General features: G+C 40.1%; 3 protein-coding genes across 4 annotated transcripts; 2 read left to right on the forward strand and 1 right to left on the reverse strand.

Moving 5' to 3' along the window:
- The first annotated feature begins 1,667 nt into the window (after positions 1 to 1,667).
- LOC103975713 (protein NRT1/ PTR FAMILY 2.13-like) lies at positions 1,668 to 4,580 on the forward strand. The gene is made up of 4 exons (XM_009390767.3): positions 1,668 to 1,831; positions 1,905 to 2,122; positions 2,924 to 3,495; positions 3,572 to 4,580. The coding sequence occupies exons 1-4, from the start codon at positions 1,726 to 1,728 to the stop codon at positions 4,431 to 4,433; spliced, it is 1,758 nt and encodes a 585-aa protein (XP_009389042.2). The 5' UTR covers positions 1,668 to 1,725; the 3' UTR covers positions 4,434 to 4,580.
- Positions 4,581 to 4,888: 308 nt separating this feature from the next.
- Positions 4,889 to 14,962, forward strand: LOC135630911 (exonuclease 1-like). The gene is made up of 14 exons (XM_065138211.1): positions 4,889 to 5,161; positions 7,657 to 7,776; positions 7,964 to 8,087; positions 8,277 to 8,414; positions 8,550 to 8,759; positions 9,520 to 9,695; positions 9,791 to 9,863; positions 11,586 to 11,709; positions 12,573 to 12,802; positions 12,873 to 12,927; positions 13,003 to 13,355; positions 13,443 to 13,494; positions 14,380 to 14,599; positions 14,700 to 14,962. Exons 1-14 carry the CDS (start codon positions 5,001 to 5,003, stop codon positions 14,752 to 14,754), a joined length of 2,091 nt encoding a protein of 696 aa, XP_064994283.1. The 5' UTR covers positions 4,889 to 5,000; the 3' UTR covers positions 14,755 to 14,962.
- A 408-nt stretch (positions 14,963 to 15,370) lies between these two features.
- LOC135631881 (GDSL esterase/lipase At5g03810-like) lies at positions 15,371 to 17,190 on the reverse strand. Of its 2 annotated transcripts, none has more exons than XM_065139943.1 (5): positions 16,674 to 17,190; positions 16,462 to 16,592; positions 16,154 to 16,387; positions 15,720 to 15,978; positions 15,371 to 15,650 (listed from the first exon to the last, which is right to left on the reverse strand). In XM_065139943.1, the coding sequence occupies exons 1-5, from the start codon at positions 17,038 to 17,040 to the stop codon at positions 15,442 to 15,444; spliced, it is 1,200 nt and encodes a 399-aa protein (XP_064996015.1). In that variant the 5' UTR covers positions 17,041 to 17,190; the 3' UTR covers positions 15,371 to 15,441. The 2 variants fall into 2 exon arrangements, with proteins under 2 accessions (XP_064996015.1, XP_064996016.1); XM_065139944.1 differs by having other exon boundaries at positions 15,371 to 15,635; positions 16,674 to 17,178.
- Positions 17,191 to 17,193: the final 3 nt, after the last annotated feature.

Here is a 17,193-nt window from a genome sequence, read left to right on the forward strand (position 1 = left end):
CTAAAGAAAAATCTAATAATACAAAAAATATTCCATATATCTTGCTATCCCTCGTCAAAATCCATAAATACATGAAATATTTATAGAATAACCAAACCCTAATTATTAAGTTTCCTTTTTGTCACATAAATTTTTTCTTGTATTATGATTTCTTATCCCATTTGAATACTAATTTCAGGAATTCTAAAATATATACCGATCCCAATAATCTCTCGCGTATTTTTGTTCACTTTTGTATCTCCTAAAGGGAAAATAATTTTGATTCATATTTCATCAAATTTTCATAACTTATCCTTATTAAATCTTTGGCCAATCGATTTTTTAGGCTATGATACCACTTTGTTGGGAGGGAGAAAAATTATCAAAACTAAAAGATAATACTCATATCGACGATCAAAATCATATTAAAAAGTTAACCAAGATTAACATTCGATAAATCTCATTTATCAAGAAAATTAATTTTATAATATATGAAATCAATTATAAAACTTTTGAATTATCCTAACTCGAGTACGATCTACCTTATTCACCTCTTACATAAACATCAAATCTCTCTCTACTGTTTCTTAAAACTCCTAAGATCATTCTTATGAGCATCTTCTTAAGTGATTTATCTTTTTTTTAATAAAAATATTGAGACTCAGTATATATTTATAGGAATAAATTTTAATTTATTTTAAAAAAAAATTAAATTTAATTAAATTTTAATACATTAATTTAAATATAGTTAGGACACCTACCAACCTGAGCACTTAAACGCATGACTTGCTGCATGCAAGCAAACATATGTAAGTGAGAGAGAGAGAGAGAGAGATGTGCACGAAGCAAAGTGATTTGAGACTGTTTAAGAGTTCATAAGAATTATGAGCTGCTGCATGAAAGCAGAATAAGAGATTATATTGAGTTGGTGCATGGAATCAAAATGCATGTTACAGGTCTTCCTTGCTGCATGATAGTAAATATATGTTTCTAAGTCTTCCTAAAGCGAGGAAAGATGAGCATGAAAGTAAATAAGAGATTGTGCATCATCTACCACAAGATACATGACTTGCTTCATGAAAGCAAAACAAACATGACCTTTGCATGAAGCAAATTGATTTAAGACTCCAAGGCAGATGACTTGCTACATAAAACCAAACATATACATATCACCAGATCTTTGCCTTGTGATATGACTTGCCGATTTAAAGGCTCCAAGGGACATGACTTGCTGATTCCCAAGGTGAAGAGATATGAGTTACATGAGAGCAAGTTGATTGAGACCACAGAAGAGCTCTCAAATCATTATAGATCAATTCAAAATTTTAGAGGCTTTTCTTCTTATCTTGAGGATTATTTTTTAGAGATGATTCTGCTTCAACTTAGAGACAAACACTTCACTGTTCCTTGTCTCTCCTGCCGGACCGGCCACATCTGTTCTTTCTCTTGTCATTTCACATCTTTGGATACTAGTGCTGCTCTCGCGCTACCTCTGATATCTGTACAGATCGGACAAAAGAATCTTTCCTCCACAAATTATTATCGCAGCATGGAATCATTTGCACTGGCAAGTGGAAATTTAGAAGATTAAATGCAGGTTAAATGTAACCCCGGCTTCAACCTCGGTAACTCATTAATGACTGCCTCAATCGGCACTTCCTCTCTCTCTCTCTCTCTCTCTCTAGCATAAATGCCGGAGTGAGGCTATGGAAGAGGTCGAGCAAGAGCAGTCGGACTGACAGTTCCATGGATCACAACCCACTGCTTCTCGACGGTGCCGGAGCCGCCTCCGACGAGACCGGCCGAGAAGAGAGGAAGCCTGGAGGATGGAAGTCGATGCCGTTCATCATAGGCACGTACCGGAACTCTTCTTCCTCACTTCTTTCTGCTTGCGTGTACATGAAATTAAACTTGCATGCCGCCAGGGAACGAGGCGTTCGAGCGGGTGGCGACCTACGGCCTGACGGCCAACTTCATTGTGTACCTGGTGGAGCAGTACGGCATGAGGCAGATGGCGGCCGCAAACTTGTGCAACATCTTCTCCGGCACCAGCAACGCCGCGCCGCTCCTCGGCGCCTTCGTCTCCGACGCCTACTGGGGCCGGTTCCGCACCCTCACCTACGCCTCGGTGACCACCTTCCTGGTGCATGCCTCCTCCTCTCTCCCTTCTCCTCCTCCAATCCTTCACTGATTGCTGAACATTACGAGCTGCATCGACCATGAATGCGAGAATGCAGCAGACTCGAGATGAATTCATCCGCAATGCAATAAACTGAATCACTTGGATCGGCATTCTCTCCATGAACACACCTCTCTCTCTCGTTTCCTTGGATAGGGAGATCCAATGAACCGTACACCGGACATTGCCCGCGGTGTCCTTGTTTGGGAGTTTGAACCTCAATTATTGAATGCCCTCAATTACAGGGTAATGACTAGTACTCAGTATTCACGAAGTGGTAGGACTCCATCTGCTACAGATCTATCCTTCGGTTCAAACTTATTTACCTTCTGTTAGCTTCTCGTCCCCTTCCCTTCCTACCTCTTGTCGAAGGCATTAATGATCTTAAGATCTTTTCTACAACGCCACATGTTTCACGTCCAAAGCCCGTTGGTGCAGGAGCAACATTAATGTATAGATATTTATTTGGGCCCGAAAAATTGTTGCCGGTGACTGTGGATAATAAATATAATCTTTTAATAATGAATAGACGTTTTATGGGAATAAATTTAAAAGTAATAAAAAAATTAAGGTTTTCTTTGAGGAATTTATTTTATTATTTTATTATTTCTGAGAATAAATAATTATTGGAAATTTTGCTGATAATATTTTTTCTTTCGACAGCAATGGGATTTGTGTTCGACAAAAAGTAGCGAATAATAATTAAGAAGTATTTCGGTGATTTAGACATGGAATCTTATTTGATCGATCCGATGATTGCTGCAGGGAATGGTAGTGCTGACTTTGACGGCAGCAGTTCCTCAACTCCGGCCACCGGTAGATGAGGAATCCGGGCAACCCTTGGGTCCCTCCGGCGTCCATTTGGCCATACTATTCTTGTCCCTGGCCCTCCTAGTCCTCGGCGCCGGCGGCGTTCGCCCCTGCAGCCTACCTTTCGGCGTCGACCAATTTGATCGCAGCACAGAGCAAGGGCGGCGCGGCCTCAACAGTTTTTTCAACTGGTACTACTCCATCTCGACCGGCGCAACGGTGGTGGCCATGACAGCCGTCGTCTACATCCAAGACAGTGTCAGCTGGCCGCTGGGGTTTGGCATTCCAACGGCGCTGATGCTCCTCGCCATCATCTTCTTCTTCGCCGGGATCAGGCTTTACGTGTTCGTGCCGCCGGAGGGCAGTGTCTTCTCCGGCGTCGTGCAGGTCCTCGTCGCCGCGTTCAGAAAGCGTAAGCTTCGATTGCCTGCACCAAACGATGCGGCGGAACAGGAGACGCTGTTGTACGGCAACCATGCTAGGAAGAGCACCGTGGTGATGAAGCTTCCCCTGACACTTCAGTTCAGGTATAAAGCCCCCTTCTGAACATGCAATGGAAACGGCGTTCTCCATTAGATGCGATCGGTTGGTACTTCTTTGCAGGTTCTTGAACAAGGCTGCTATAGTATGTGAGGGCGACATGAAGGAAGACGGTCGCTCTGCAGATCCCTGGAAACTGTGCAGTGTGCAGCAGATCGAGGAGGTGAAATGCCTGATGCGCATCGTGCCCATCTGGGCCTCCGGCATCATCTGCTTCGTCGCCCTGACACAACAGTGGACTCTGGCGGCTCTCCAGTCCATGAAAATGGACCGCCATCTCTGCCCGAGCTTTCAGATCCCTCCTGGCTCCCTGGGCATCATCTGCTTGATGGCCATAGTCCTCTTCATCCCTGTCTACGACCAAATCCTCGTTCCCATGGCCACGAGCATCACCGGGGTCGAGGGCGGGATCACACTCCTACAGAGGCAAGGCGCCGGGATGGCCATCGCCATACTGTCCATGGTGGTGGCCGGTTTAGTGGAGAAGAAGAGGAGGGACTCAGCTCTAGCCCACGGCGGCGCGGACGGGAGCTCCCCCCTCTCGGCGATGTGGCTCGCGCCGCAACTCTGCCTGATGGGCGTCGCCGAGGCCTTCAACGCGGTCGGGCAGGTGGAGTTCTACAACCGGCAGTTCCCGGAGCACATGCAGACGTTGGCAGGGTCGCTCTTCCACTGCAGCCTGGCGGGTGCGAGCTACCTGAGCTCCTTTCTCATCGCCTTCGTCCAAAAGAGAACCGGAGGACCAGGCCGAGCCAGTTGGCTGGACGACGACATCAACGTCGGCAAGGTAGACTACTACTACTACCTGATCGCCGCCTTGGGAGTAGGCAATCTGCTATATTTCATGGTCTGCGCGCATCTCTACCGCTACAAGGGCACTCCAGAGCCGGAAGATGGATGCAAGGACATTAAAGCCGTCCTTTGAAGCTTGCAATCTGCAGCATAAGCTACATATACAAGAGGAGAATAAGAAGATAGTAGTTTTTGTTAGAGAACAACATGCTACCAAAAGGTTGTAACTTGTTGCAGTAGTCGCACGCACGAGCAATGTGATGACAAGCTTTGATTTGGATATGATTCTATATATATAATTATAGACTAATATATATATATATATATATATATATTATTTCAATCATCTAAATAAAATAGTTACACAATTTAAAGCAATAATGACAAGTTTTTCTTTTCTTTTCCAATAAGATTATATATATATATATATATATGTTTTGTTTATAAAGTATAATTTTATAATGATCGTCAACTGAAATAGAACAAGAACAATAAGAACACGTGAATGTCACGTGACATAGACAGGCTTTTCATTTCCCGCCTCTTCTCTCATCGAACACTCGGTTTTTCGATCTTTCTTTCCTTTTCTTGGAGGACGAACTGGGAAGCTTCGAGCCAAGCGAGAGGAAAGAAGTGGCAGAGACGGCGAGGTCGAGAGGGTAGACGCGATCGGTTTGGCTGCGACGGCGGACGAGGAGCGATGGGGATCCAAGGGCTGCTTCCCTTGCTGAAGTCGATCATGGCGCCTATCCATGTGGAGGAGCTCCGAGGCCAGACGGTGGCGGTGGACGCCTATTCCTGGCTCCACAAGGGCGCCTTCTCCTGCGCCACCCAGCTCTGCAAAGGCCTCCCAACCTCGAAGTACTCCTAAACCCATTTCCTTCTACTGTTCTTTTTCGCCCGAAGGAAAATACTCTTCTAGATATGTAATTATGGAGGCTCTCATTGCCCATTTTGAGAAGAAAGATTCTTCTTTTTTGTTATTACGCCACTGTCGATCCATTTTCTTTTCTTCCTATTGGTTTCGACAGAGGTTTCTTTTTTCTCTTTCTTGATATTTCTTTACAAAAACGGCATTTTGTGTTTCTGTTCTCCTGTCGTCGTTTTCATTTTATTTTCTCCTCCAGAGAAACCTTATGAAGAGCAAAGGGGACAAAGACAAGAACTCGGGAAAAAAATGATCTGACATTCATGGTCTTTTTTTCTTTTCTTGAGTCTTGGTTCACGATTCTTTTTCCTTCTTTTTCTAATTTTCCCTGAACAATTTCATGGAAGTTTCCATCTCTTGCCGCCATTCCACTTTGTATTCTTCATAAAGATGACGACTGCTGTTTAATTACCAGGATTTCGTTTGGACTTTAAATTTTCAGCTTGGTGCATCTTCATGTAAGCTTGTCATTTTACCCAAATTCTGGGGCATTATACATTGTTCTGTCATCAGCTGAAATCATTATCGTCATACATTTTTTCGATGATACTCTTGATTTATCTTCGGGCAGACATGATCATGATATCGCCCTTGAAAATTCATCTAATCTAACATCTTATGTTGTCCATGGACATTTTCTACGGTTTGCAAATATTGTCCCTTGGCATCCTATACATATGATTTTCCTGTAAGTGTAGATTTGCTGACGACTGAGAGATACTTGTAATGGACTAATGGAGTTTGAAATTAGCTAGGTTAATTCTGTGATCTCATTGTCACTCCGAAGTTGATTTTGGCTTTATAGTTGACCATTAATTTGTTCTATATTAAGTGCTTCTTTTTCTTGGGATAGCTTTAAAAATCTTAGTTTCTTGTGGCAACCTACCTCTTATGTCCCGCTTTTGCGATGAAAAATTTCAAAAGAATGGTATGTTTCAATTGGTTTAAAGCAAGGTTTTACTTACCGAATCGTACCGCCCGGTACGGGCGGTACGTACCGGTCCGAGAGGCGACCGGTACGCGGACCGCCCCCTACCGGGCGGTACACGCAAAAATTATCCCGTATCGGCCGTTACGGGTAATATCGGGCGGTAACGGTCGAAATTTTGACCGTTACCGCCCGGTACCATTCGGTAACGGGCGGTAACGCACCGCCTTTTCGGCGACGTCGCCGAGGCGACACGACGTCGCCTTTTTCGGCGACGTCGCTATATATATATATATATATATATATATATATATATATATATATATATATATATATATATATATATATATATATATATATATATATAATTTAAATAAACGTCGCCTCGGCGACGTCGCCCCGTGTGGGGAAGGAAAAAGCGACGTCGCCGAGGCGATGCGACGTCGGCCAATAAAATATATATATATATATATATATATAATATATATATACATATATCACTCGGTATACCGCTCGGTATACCGAGCGGTATACCGTTCCGTACCGTACCGAGAGATCGTCGAAACTCCGGTACGGTACGAAATTTCAAACCTTGGTTTAAAGTACTATCATTGGTCCTGATGCTATGGATTTCCATAGTTATGTTCTGTGCATTGCTCGATGCAGTTGCTTTTGGTGATGCTAAGTTTTAAAACTATATTCTTGAAGTGTAAATGCACTAGTAGTCAACTGATTCTGTTGCCTCTCATTTAACCGTATCAACTTTCTTAACGAAAGATGTAATTTTGCTGTGGCATTTTAGGTCTGCTTTGAAGGACTGTATGTTGTGTATTTTAGTGGATTGTCTGTCTAATCATATTTTCAGGAAACCAATAGTTAAGCAGACTGGCTCGTCAAATCTTTGATAAACTCTGCCTTGATCATTCTTGTGAGAATTTCATTTCTTGTGATTGTAAACATACTTTTTTTCCAATCTCTTACGAGCTTGATAATTGTCCTTTGAGACTAAAGTTGTCCTTTTCTCTTAAGAATATATGTAGGCTTTACTTTCCTTCACTCATGCTACTAGATTTACTTGTTTCAAGCTTCTTTTGTCGTTCCTTATTTTTAATGTTAATCACATTTTGAAATATGTCTATTACATTTTGCATTCAAAATGCTTTTCCTTTTCTCATTCTATCTTTGTGCAAGTTATCAGTCAACTTGAGGCAGTCAATATATGCAAAAATGCATTATTTTTTTGTCAGATATGTCCTCTTGACTTCAATTCTGATCCTAATAATTGAGCTAGTGATTTTAGATTTATATTTTTTTGCTGGGCACCTACGGAGCAGTATTCTGAAGCATGCATGTTTACTCAAAACATGAGATTTAATAATGATGTTTGCTCTTATTTTTTCATATGGCTACAACCTTCTACAATTGTTTTGCAAGAAACTTGTTAAGTTCTCAATGATATGATATCCTTTAAGTGCGACTAACTTATATGTGGAATTCTAGGCATATCGACTATTGTATGCATAGAGTAAATTTGTTGAAGCATCATGGTGTCAAACCTATTCTTGTTTTTGATGGTGGTATTCTACCGATGAAGATTGAACAAGAGACCAAGCGTTCAAGGTACCGACTGTGATTGGTAATATGCTTCAGCTTCATATTTGAGAAGAATGAAAGTTGATATGAGACTTCATCTTAGTGAGGGATGTCAAATGTCAATATGTTTTGCTGGAATATGCTGGTTCTTATGGTCTTAGATATATTACACAAAATGTCATGCATGATAGCTAACTAAATGAAATGAATTCAGGACCAGGAAGGAAAATCTTGCACGAGCAATGGAACATGAGACATTGGGTAATTCTTCTGCTGCTTATGAGTGCTACCAAAAAGCTGTTGATATTTCACCTTTGGTTGCATTTGAACTAATCCAGGTAGGATTTTTTTTTTTTTGGGTTACTTCTAGATCCAACATTCCTGAACTCCTTGCCCATGCTATGAGATAAACTCCCTATATTCTCTTAATAATGTCTTTTTTCCATGCATAATTTGTTGACTGACGCCATCATCACTGACAAGCAACTTTGTCTAAATCTAATAACTTTTGAGATGTACTATTGCAGGTTTTGAAACAAGAACATGTTGATTACATTGTGGCACCTTATGAAGCTGATGCTCAGATGACATTCTTGTCCATAAATAGCCTTGTTGATGCTGTCATCACTGAAGACTCAGACTTGATACCCTTTGGTTGTTCAAGAGTGAGTATATGTTAAAAGACTTTCTACCAGTTGGCTTTAAAAATGTATATCTTAATCATTTTGTTATCTTTTTATTTATTTCTCTGTAGTACCTTGTTTCTTTTAAGATATTAACTTTTCAAGTACCTTATTCAGATTATCTTCAAAATGGACAAATTTGGCCAGGGAGTCGAGTTTCAAAGTTTACGTTTGGGAAAAAATAAGGAGCTTGATTTAACCGGATTCACCAATCGGATGCTACTTGAGATGTGCATTTTTAGTGGTTGTGACTATCTACCATCACTGCCTGGCATGGGCTTGAAAAGGGCCCATGCACTCGTCAAGAGGCTTAAGAGCTACGATAAGGTAAGTTAAAATTATATGCATCATATTAGGCACTGCAATCGGAAAGATGATGATTTACATCAATGGAATATATAGCTGTCCTCATCTTATTGTTTTCTATAGCACTATCTTTCACTATTTTGTACTCTAGTTTTCAATTTTTTGATAAGCTCTGAATTGTTTAAATCTAGTTTGTGCAATCACATGTTATACTATAGTTTTACCTTAAGCATGTAACACCAACTGTAAATTTATTTTATCATGATTTTAGTTCAATTATTTAATTTGGTAATCGTCAGCCATTATACTGTTTAATTTAAACTGGTTTCTTGGTGCCTGACCAGTCAAAACTTATGGAGTAAGGGCCATCATATCGGTAGAATAGTAAGCTGGAAGTCGAATAATGCAATTTCAGAATAGCTTTCTTTTCAGCATTTGGCTACTCAATTTGAGTAGTAGAACATCTAACTCTTTCACTTGCTCACCTTTTTCATTTTCTCATTTTTTAGGTTTTTCCTCATATCCAGAGGACTTTTTTCCCCATATTTAGAGGATTTTACCTGTAGGGTTCATGTAGCTTAAGTTTGCATCATTAATGTCATGTTTGTCTATGTAGTGATATACTGAATCACATATTTGCCATCCTTGTTTTACCTTCATGAAACATTTTCTCTTCCTTCGTCCATAATTTACTGTTAACTTGATCATGTACTAATTCTTGATTTTTGATGAATGTTTTGACCTTCAGTTATATTTTGAATAAGATATCTTGTTCATTCAGGTAATTAAGCACTTAAGGTATAGTGCTGTTTCTATCCCACCACTTTTTGAGGAATCATTCGGAAAAGCGATCTGGGCATTTCAGCATCAGAGAGTTTATGATCCGGCAAAAGAAGACATTGTTCATTTGACGGACATACCTCATGGTGTTTTTGAAGATTTGGATTTTCTGGGCCCATATCCTTCATCTGCTACTTATGTTTTTACTATACATGCCATGCTATATCCTTTTTTCCTTTGAAATGATGGTAGCTTTCCTTGACTGAATTTACATGGTTACCACAAGGTATAGCTAAGGAAATAGCACAAGGAGACATTGATCCATTAACGAAGATGCCATTCCAGGTTCTTCTAGTTGAACCTGATCTGCTGATATTAGCATATTCTTCAATTTTTTGGGATATTAGTTATGTAAATTCTGATATCTATCAGCCCTTAGCCTATTTAAGCATTACATATCTCTTGCAAAATTAAGTTGAACTTTGATGAAAATATCTTTGATTTTGTAACCCATTAGTATCTTTCTCCTGCATTTTCCTTCTTTTGATTAGCTTTATATCTGAAAACGTAGAAGCTCAAGAATATGCTCAATTTTTAGTTCATGAAAAACAAAAGAGAGTTCTTGAAGAGCTCCATTCATAGAACATGGGAGGATTAGCCATTATTCTAATGGCTACATGTCCTCAAAGGTTGTTTGGTTAATTAACCTTAAAGGGTGTTTGGTCAGCATGACATAGTATGGGTAATCCTATTTAGGCCGTATCTACTTACCAAAATTGAGGCTTCGAAACCTCAGCCAAGATATTTTAGAAGGTGCTACTAGCTTGCTTGGTAAAGACTATCAAATTACCACAAGGTCCTGACATCAAAATTCGCCTTCACCATTTGCCTTTTACAAAAGAAAATCTTGTTTAAGCCTATCTACATGCAACCATCTCATAAACTGGATAGTCTCTAACTAATGCTCTTATTTATATGATTTTAGTTTCTCTCCATTTACTTGAAGTATTCGGGTACATAAGGGATTACCTCCATTTGAATTCAAGAAAAATCAATTTCCAAACTTAGTTCATTACTAATAAGCTTATTCTCATATTCCTTTACAAATTTTCAGATTGTTTTTGTTAGTTGGTGATCTGATTAAGGAATGCTGAAATGGATGAGATAGAATTCTTTACAATTTACTCCTTGACCGAAATAATTTATAGGCAATCAAAGAGGTACCTTAGTCATATTTTGACAATCACTTTGATTTCATACATTTAACCACCATATCCAAGTTGTTTGTTCCATATTGAGTCCATTAGGATTATATGAATTACTGGAGCCTTCATTAGCTAGGTATACTCCCATTATTCCAGGGTGTTATAGATGATAAAGATGCTTCTGATTAGCATTCCACAAGTCTATCATGTCTTCAAAATATCTTAAAACATCTTAATACCTTACAAGCATATATCTCTAAACATGAAAACCAGATTTCCCATGTCTATTTTTCCACTCTTGGTGCAATAACTGAGACTTCAATTCATGTGATTTTTAGATTTGTAGTCACCCTGCACACTTAGATGAGATGCTTCTCTAATTATCGAATAAATAACAATTGATAAAACTTATGTAACAAACACACTCAATGTTTCTTGTAATCAAAACTTTAATATTGACGTCAAACCTTTGGGCCTGCAGCTTCAACTTATTGCTGAAGACCATATACATTACATGTTTAACTGATGCTACATTTACATGTTCCATCAAGTAGTAGACATATTATCACAACAGATTGTCAGCAGTTCCCCTCTTAAGCAGCATTAACTAATGCTCTTCTTTTTATGGTTATCTTGTGGTGTTTTGACTAGTAGAGGATGCTATATTAGTATTTTCTTGATAGTTGTGCATAATTATACTATTAACAGGAACTAGAAAGTATGTTCTTTCTAGATCCATTTTATTTGTTGTTGTTTTGCATATATTTTCCCATGACTTCTTTTTTCCTAATTGGCCAAATTATTCCACTTATCTTTTTCCAGATGATGTATTCATTGATTATTTCTCGATTTATGGTTGCAGGGAAAGGACACATGCAGACAATTGATGCTTGGTAGAAATTGCTTAGAAAAAGAATCTGTACCATCAAGTGGAAGGAAAAAGCTAGATTTGCCTGTCCAGAAAAATTTATTGACCAATTACTTCTGTATCCAAATGATTTTGACAAACTTAAATATTCCATTACTGAATCCATAATTAGCATCACAAATGAATGCTCTTTGTGCATCACTTAATTGCTAGTTCATATTTAGTTAGATTAGCAGATTGCTATAATATCTTTACTTTTCTTTAGCCATACATCATGATCTCCTATATGTAGCCAACAATAGCTGGATATAGCTTATGAAAATGAATAATATTCGAGTAAAAGAAATTGGGTTTTATACTTTAAGACGTTGTGATCCAACTTTCTTGTTTCTATACTTCAGGATAAAACACATTCTTTCTCCATTTACTTTATCCGAATTCTCGGAGCAGTCTGGAAACTTTCTGATTTTTTTTAATGTTTTCCTTTGTTATTTCTGATAGTAGAAGAATTGTAAGATTATCAAAGATAATGTTGTGAACTTTAAATGGGCATCTGCAATTTTCTTATTATCAAAGATAAATCATCTTTGGCATGTTTTCTTGCGAGTGCAATAAAATTTTTAAAGGAAATTATGAGTAGTTTCATCTTGACCTGTTCTCCTTTTATTTACTATATGTGATCAATGCTGTTGCCTGTTCTCATTCTTAGGCTTTAAGAAGCCAAAATGTTTTACTATTTCTTTCTTCTCCCCTTAAAACATTGTTCTCATTCATCATTGACTGATCTAGTTAAGAAATCATTATTACAGTAATTCATTTTGCATTAGTGGTCATCAATTTCAAGAAACATCATCGACCAAGGCTCTATCATCCAGTTTATTCTTAAAGCTGCTATGGTATGTTTGTTTTCATTTCTTTTTACTTAAGTGAGGCATGCTATAGATGTTTAGCATTCTTTTCCAATTCTTTAACAAAGTAAAGGTCTAGCGTCACTTGAAGCAAGACGGAAATTCAGAGCCCCCAAAGTCATGCCAAAAGAGTTGGTGGTGATGGACTCTGATTCTCCAAGTTCAGAAAAATATGATTCTGAATCACTTGGTTCAGCAGAAGAGGTTACTTGTATCAATAATCATGCAGCACGTGCCCCAGTCAATGCAAGCACTACTAATGATAGTCTGCCCGCAGAGGATTGTGTAGGAGATACAACAAAAGTATTGGAAATAATATTAAAGTTCATTTACAGTCTCTCGTGAAGAATACATAACTCTTTCTTCTTTTCAGATGGAAGATAAGTCTACCAATCACAGCCAGAAAGTTAGCAGGCTACCTTTGAATAGTAAGTATGAAAAATTTTATCTGCCACCATTATAGAAATCATGAAAAACTTTTTCCTGTGTCTGAACCATAACAGGTGACCTTAAGGATCTGCAATGTTCTTCCTTATTGCCAGAGCTGAAGAATGAAACATGTAAACCATTTTTGACATCACACAAGGAATATGACTTTAAACTTCAAATGGTGGATGTCGATGTCACGACAAAGTCGACAAAAAGAAAAGTCATCGTCAAGAGCTCATATTTTAGGCATAAACTATCGGATGACAATGATCCTGAGAACCAAAATGATGGCACCAATGTGAATAATGAAAATTACGATTGCACTTCTTGTGATTGTCCTGTGCCTAATGGTGCATCATGTGGAAATGCATGTCTAAAAAGTGGCATGAAGAAAAGAAAGCCAGTCAATATCAGTGACAAGCAACTGGTGTGTTCGTCTGTTGTTTTGTGTGGTTCCTAGATTAAGTAGCTTTTATTTTAAGTGCTCTCTTGCTTATGCATTTTAATGAATCAGGGAGATCTAGGATCGAAGAATGCACGGACAACTTCAACTTATTTTGAAGAAGGTTTGGAATGGCTTTGCAATCATAAACAAATTATTCTGACATAGGATTCTATCAATTCTATCTTGCATGGGTCTATGATATAGTAATTTTTGCTTTGATTTTTCATATCTTCTGTTTTAATGTGTATTAAAAAATTGTAAATAGCCATCTTATAACTATTAGTTGGGACATTACAGCATATTATTGTTGTATGACATCTTAAATATATTGCACATTCATGTATGACTTATATTAAATATTACATGTATTGTTCTCATCTTTTTAATTATGAATTCATGGAAAAGAAATTAGTAGTATATGACTTTAGTTATGGTCTGCAATGGCTCTCTTTTTATTTGATGCTTTGTATTAATTGACTATGTAATCTACCCTTGTGGATAGTTATTTAACTTGCAACCACTTGTCATGTGTTTATCCTGATTTTTGGTTCATCCCAAATGTATCATATTATGAAAGCTGAAAACTTGATTGCTTAGATGTTTTTTAAAATATCAGAATAAAGGCCTTAGATGTTTTAGGGTTGCTAGAGATTTCACTTAGATCTAATAGATATACCCCTGAACTTGCAACTGGACCTATTTTCTTTTTTATGGCATTCAAAACATAAGAGCATGTCATTTAACATTCCATTGCTTATTTCATTCAATATCACTAGTTGATGCTCTGACCAGTCACTCCATATTGTGATTTATGTTAACATTTTTTTTCAAGCGAGTTAACATTTCAGCTTATCAAAACATTAAGCTTACTGCTCTTTTCAATCTCAAGTTCCTTTAGTGAATTGGGTCTGAGGAGGAAACTAATCCTCAATATTTGTTTGAGAAATATGTATGTTTTGATTTCAAAAGTGTTACATTACCCTTGGATGTTTTTTTTATCCTGCAGATAGCGAAGCTTCTGATTCGAGCAACAAAGGCAAAGAGATGCAGGAGAACGGAAAATTTGGATGCAATATTTCGCACCTGAACAACTACACTGGTATAGCAGAGAAATCAATGGAAAAATTTGTTGCGCTCATTTCGTCCTACAGATACACTTCATCAGGTTCACGTGCAAGTGGCCTTCGTGCCCCGCTAAAAGATGTACAAAATACATGTTCTTCAAGGTATGTCTTCTACGCTTCATCTGAACAATCATCCGAATGTGTTTCTAAGATTATCTCCACCGCATGATCCTCATTTTTTGTTGTTTTGTTTTAAATGAAGGCGGACTGTTGCACCCATCAACATCAACAAATTTGCATATTCATCCAAAAAATAAAGCCCGTCAGCAGGATCTTCCACGTGATGGATAATACTATCATCTGGGATCTGTATGTATAAGTGGTCATGCTCATTTATCCCATTTCTTCTGGCTTTTGAACGCCTTTCATTCCCATACTCGTTATTCATTCACATTGCTACTACATGTTAGGACTGAACATTGTCTTTCTATATTTATGCTAATACATGTTAGATTTTGTTCCTCATCTTTGTGTTCGCTACTTGGAAGTATCTGCAAACTCGGTGAAAGTGATTGATTGGGCTACAAGTTTGAATACGAAGTAATAAGTTTAGGTGTCAGATAAAAGGTTGACTGAGTCCAACCGATGTAAGGTTCGATAAATCAGAATTAGTGGCTGCATGGTCAGTTGTTTGTCACTTCCTTGTCACCATCTCCGACTCCTATCATCCATCATCAAATCTTGGTTAGGCCTCTTTATACCAGTTCGTGATGCAGGAGGCACTAGACTATATTCCTAGTAGTCACTTGTGATGATGGTGATCCATCATACACCTCACCGTCATCTTGTTGCAACTTCAACGTCTGAGAAATTGGACAATGTGGTCGTCTGCTTCTTTCTTTATTTTTAGGCGGAGAGAGAGAGAGAGAGGAGTCACTTCCGAAGAGAAATTTATGATCATGATGTGAAAGCAAAGATAGATAGCCAGATTACACAGTAGTAGATTAGAAGATGAGATCGATGCCTTGGATGATAAGGGCGTCGGCCAACACGCTGTTCGCCGCCTCCGAGGGATGGAAGCTGTCCCAGAACACGTACCCCGTGGCGTTGCCGCATGTTCCCGGGGACGCTGCATTGCACAGCAGCGACGTCTCGATCGTCCCCGTCCCGCAGCACGCCCTCCGTGCTTCCAAGAAACCTTTGCCATCCACAACTTTACAGGTCATTCGCCTTCATGCGCCCAAGAAACTACCATGCAATGGGCGGAGGAGGAGATGCGTACCACCGTCTGCGGGGTTGCGGATCAGCTTCAGCAGAGGGCCGTAGACGTCGAAGACGACCAGCTTCAGGTCGGCGTGGTTCCTTTTGAGGGCCCGAGCTGCTGCGTCGAGTTTCTCGTTGAAGGCCACCGCATCGTCGTTGAGTCGCGCCACGCAGGCGTCGCCGTCGCCGCCGCCGAACAGCGTGATGGCCGCAGGAAGACAGCCGATCGGTGGCAGCGACGTGACCCCGATCCGTCTTGCTCCCATGTCGTGCAGCTCCTGATCCATAGAGGAGTTCATCGTGAATGCTGGCAACCAGAGATCAAAACAATAACAGGATCTACCGGCTTTCTTTGCATAAGAAGGTGATCTCCGATAGTTTGCATGAAGAGACGGAACCACAAGGAGTAGATGTGGCTACGTGAATGCTTTCATCTTAGCATCAAGAAGAGACCTGAACAAAGGTGGTAAAAGACTGCAGCAGCAAGCCGGAGAACTGATCCGGGCTATAAATCGCACGGAGCAAGGGATTGATGTAGTAGTTCTGAAGGAAGTCGCTGCTTCCGGCGCTCAGCACGTAGATGGAATCCGCGATCAGCGCCGTCGCGGTCGCCTTCCCCGCGATGCTCTTCACCTTCGCCTGGTACTGCCCGAAGTATCGCAGCTGCCGTGTCAGAGAGACTGCTTGCTGCCAAAAAGACACGGCCATCGCCTAATCATTCCGGCCTCTGCAACATGACAAGGATTCAGGAAGCCACTCACATAGAGACTTGCTGTAGCATCCAAGTATCCAGAAGACGCAGATGCGAAGTTGGCACCGTTCAAGAGGTTGTTTCCTGTAGCCTCCTTGCTGAGATAGGCCGGTGGGTGTGTCGTGAATCCAAGGACCTCGACTGCAGATTGTGTATGTAAAGTTCACAGAAAGACTTGCAGTAATGAAAAGAAAGAATGGAGAGGAAGAGTCGGATGCATACCAACAAAGTCGGTGACAAGCTTGCCATTGCAAAACCTTCCGGTTGGTGAGTGGTGGGGAAAGTCTCTGCCGTAGGGGGGGAAGTTGGCCTTGACGAGACTGAGGAGGTGGTTGTTGTTGCCGACGTCGACGGTCGAGTCGCCGAAGATGATGACACCAGGGACCAGCCCCTGCCCTTCTGACACCCCCACCAGCCCGGCCAACACTTGAACAGCAGCTACCAGAATCGGAACCATGGCTGCACTGCACTTGTTCTTCTCTTCTTCCTCGCCAAGCGCCGGTGGTGGCGCGGAGATGACGGGGGGCGATGAGGAGGTGGAAAAGTTAGAGATGAGTGGGGCACTTACGAAGTGGAGTGTGAGGAGCATAGCTGGGGATGGCACTCGTAAAAAGCAAAAGTGGGCTTTGGTGTCTTCAACAGGTCAGTGATTGAGGCGGCCACCAACCGCTCCTCCATTTCCTCTTTCCCTTCGAAGCTGTATGCTGATTTCAAATGACAAAAGATAATAGTGGCTGAAGCA

Source organism: Musa acuminata, chromosome BXJ3-2, assembly GCF_036884655.1.
Source record: "Musa acuminata AAA Group cultivar baxijiao chromosome BXJ3-2, Cavendish_Baxijiao_AAA, whole genome shotgun sequence".
Classification (NCBI taxonomy): domain Eukaryota; kingdom Viridiplantae; phylum Streptophyta; class Magnoliopsida; order Zingiberales; family Musaceae; genus Musa; species Musa acuminata.

Excerpts from the sequence above, each read along its gene's own strand:
- LOC103975713 (XM_009390767.3), top strand. The coding sequence starts at position 1,726 with ATGGATCACAACCCACTGCTTCTCGACGGTGCCGGAGCCGCCTCCGAC. Across the intron at positions 1,832-1,904 it reads GTCGATGCCGTTCATCATAG|GGAACGAGGCGTTCGAGCGG; the intron begins GCACGTACCGGA and ends GCATGCCGCCAG. Across the intron at positions 3,496-3,571 it reads CCCCTGACACTTCAGTTCAG|GTTCTTGAACAAGGCTGCTA; the intron begins GTATAAAGCCCC and ends ACTTCTTTGCAG.
- LOC135630911 (XM_065138211.1), top strand. The coding sequence starts at position 5,001 with ATGGGGATCCAAGGGCTGCTTCCCTTGCTGAAGTCGATCATGGCGCCT. Across the intron at positions 9,696-9,790 it reads GATTTGGATTTTCTGGGCCC|ATGGTTACCACAAGGTATAG; the intron begins ATATCCTTCATC and ends GACTGAATTTAC. Across the intron at positions 13,356-13,442 it reads ATATCAGTGACAAGCAACTG|GGAGATCTAGGATCGAAGAA; the intron begins GTGTGTTCGTCT and ends TTAATGAATCAG.
- LOC135631881 (XM_065139943.1), bottom strand. The coding sequence starts at position 17,040 with ATGCTCCTCACACTCCACTTCGTAAGTGCCCCACTCATCTCTAACTTT. Across the intron at positions 15,979-16,153 it reads CTTTTACCACCTTTGTTCAG|GAGCTGCACGACATGGGAGC; the intron begins GTCTCTTCTTGA and ends TCTATGGATCAG. Across the intron at positions 15,651-15,719 it reads CCGCAACCCCGCAGACGGTG|TTGTGGATGGCAAAGGTTTC; the intron begins GTACGCATCTCC and ends TGACCTGTAAAG.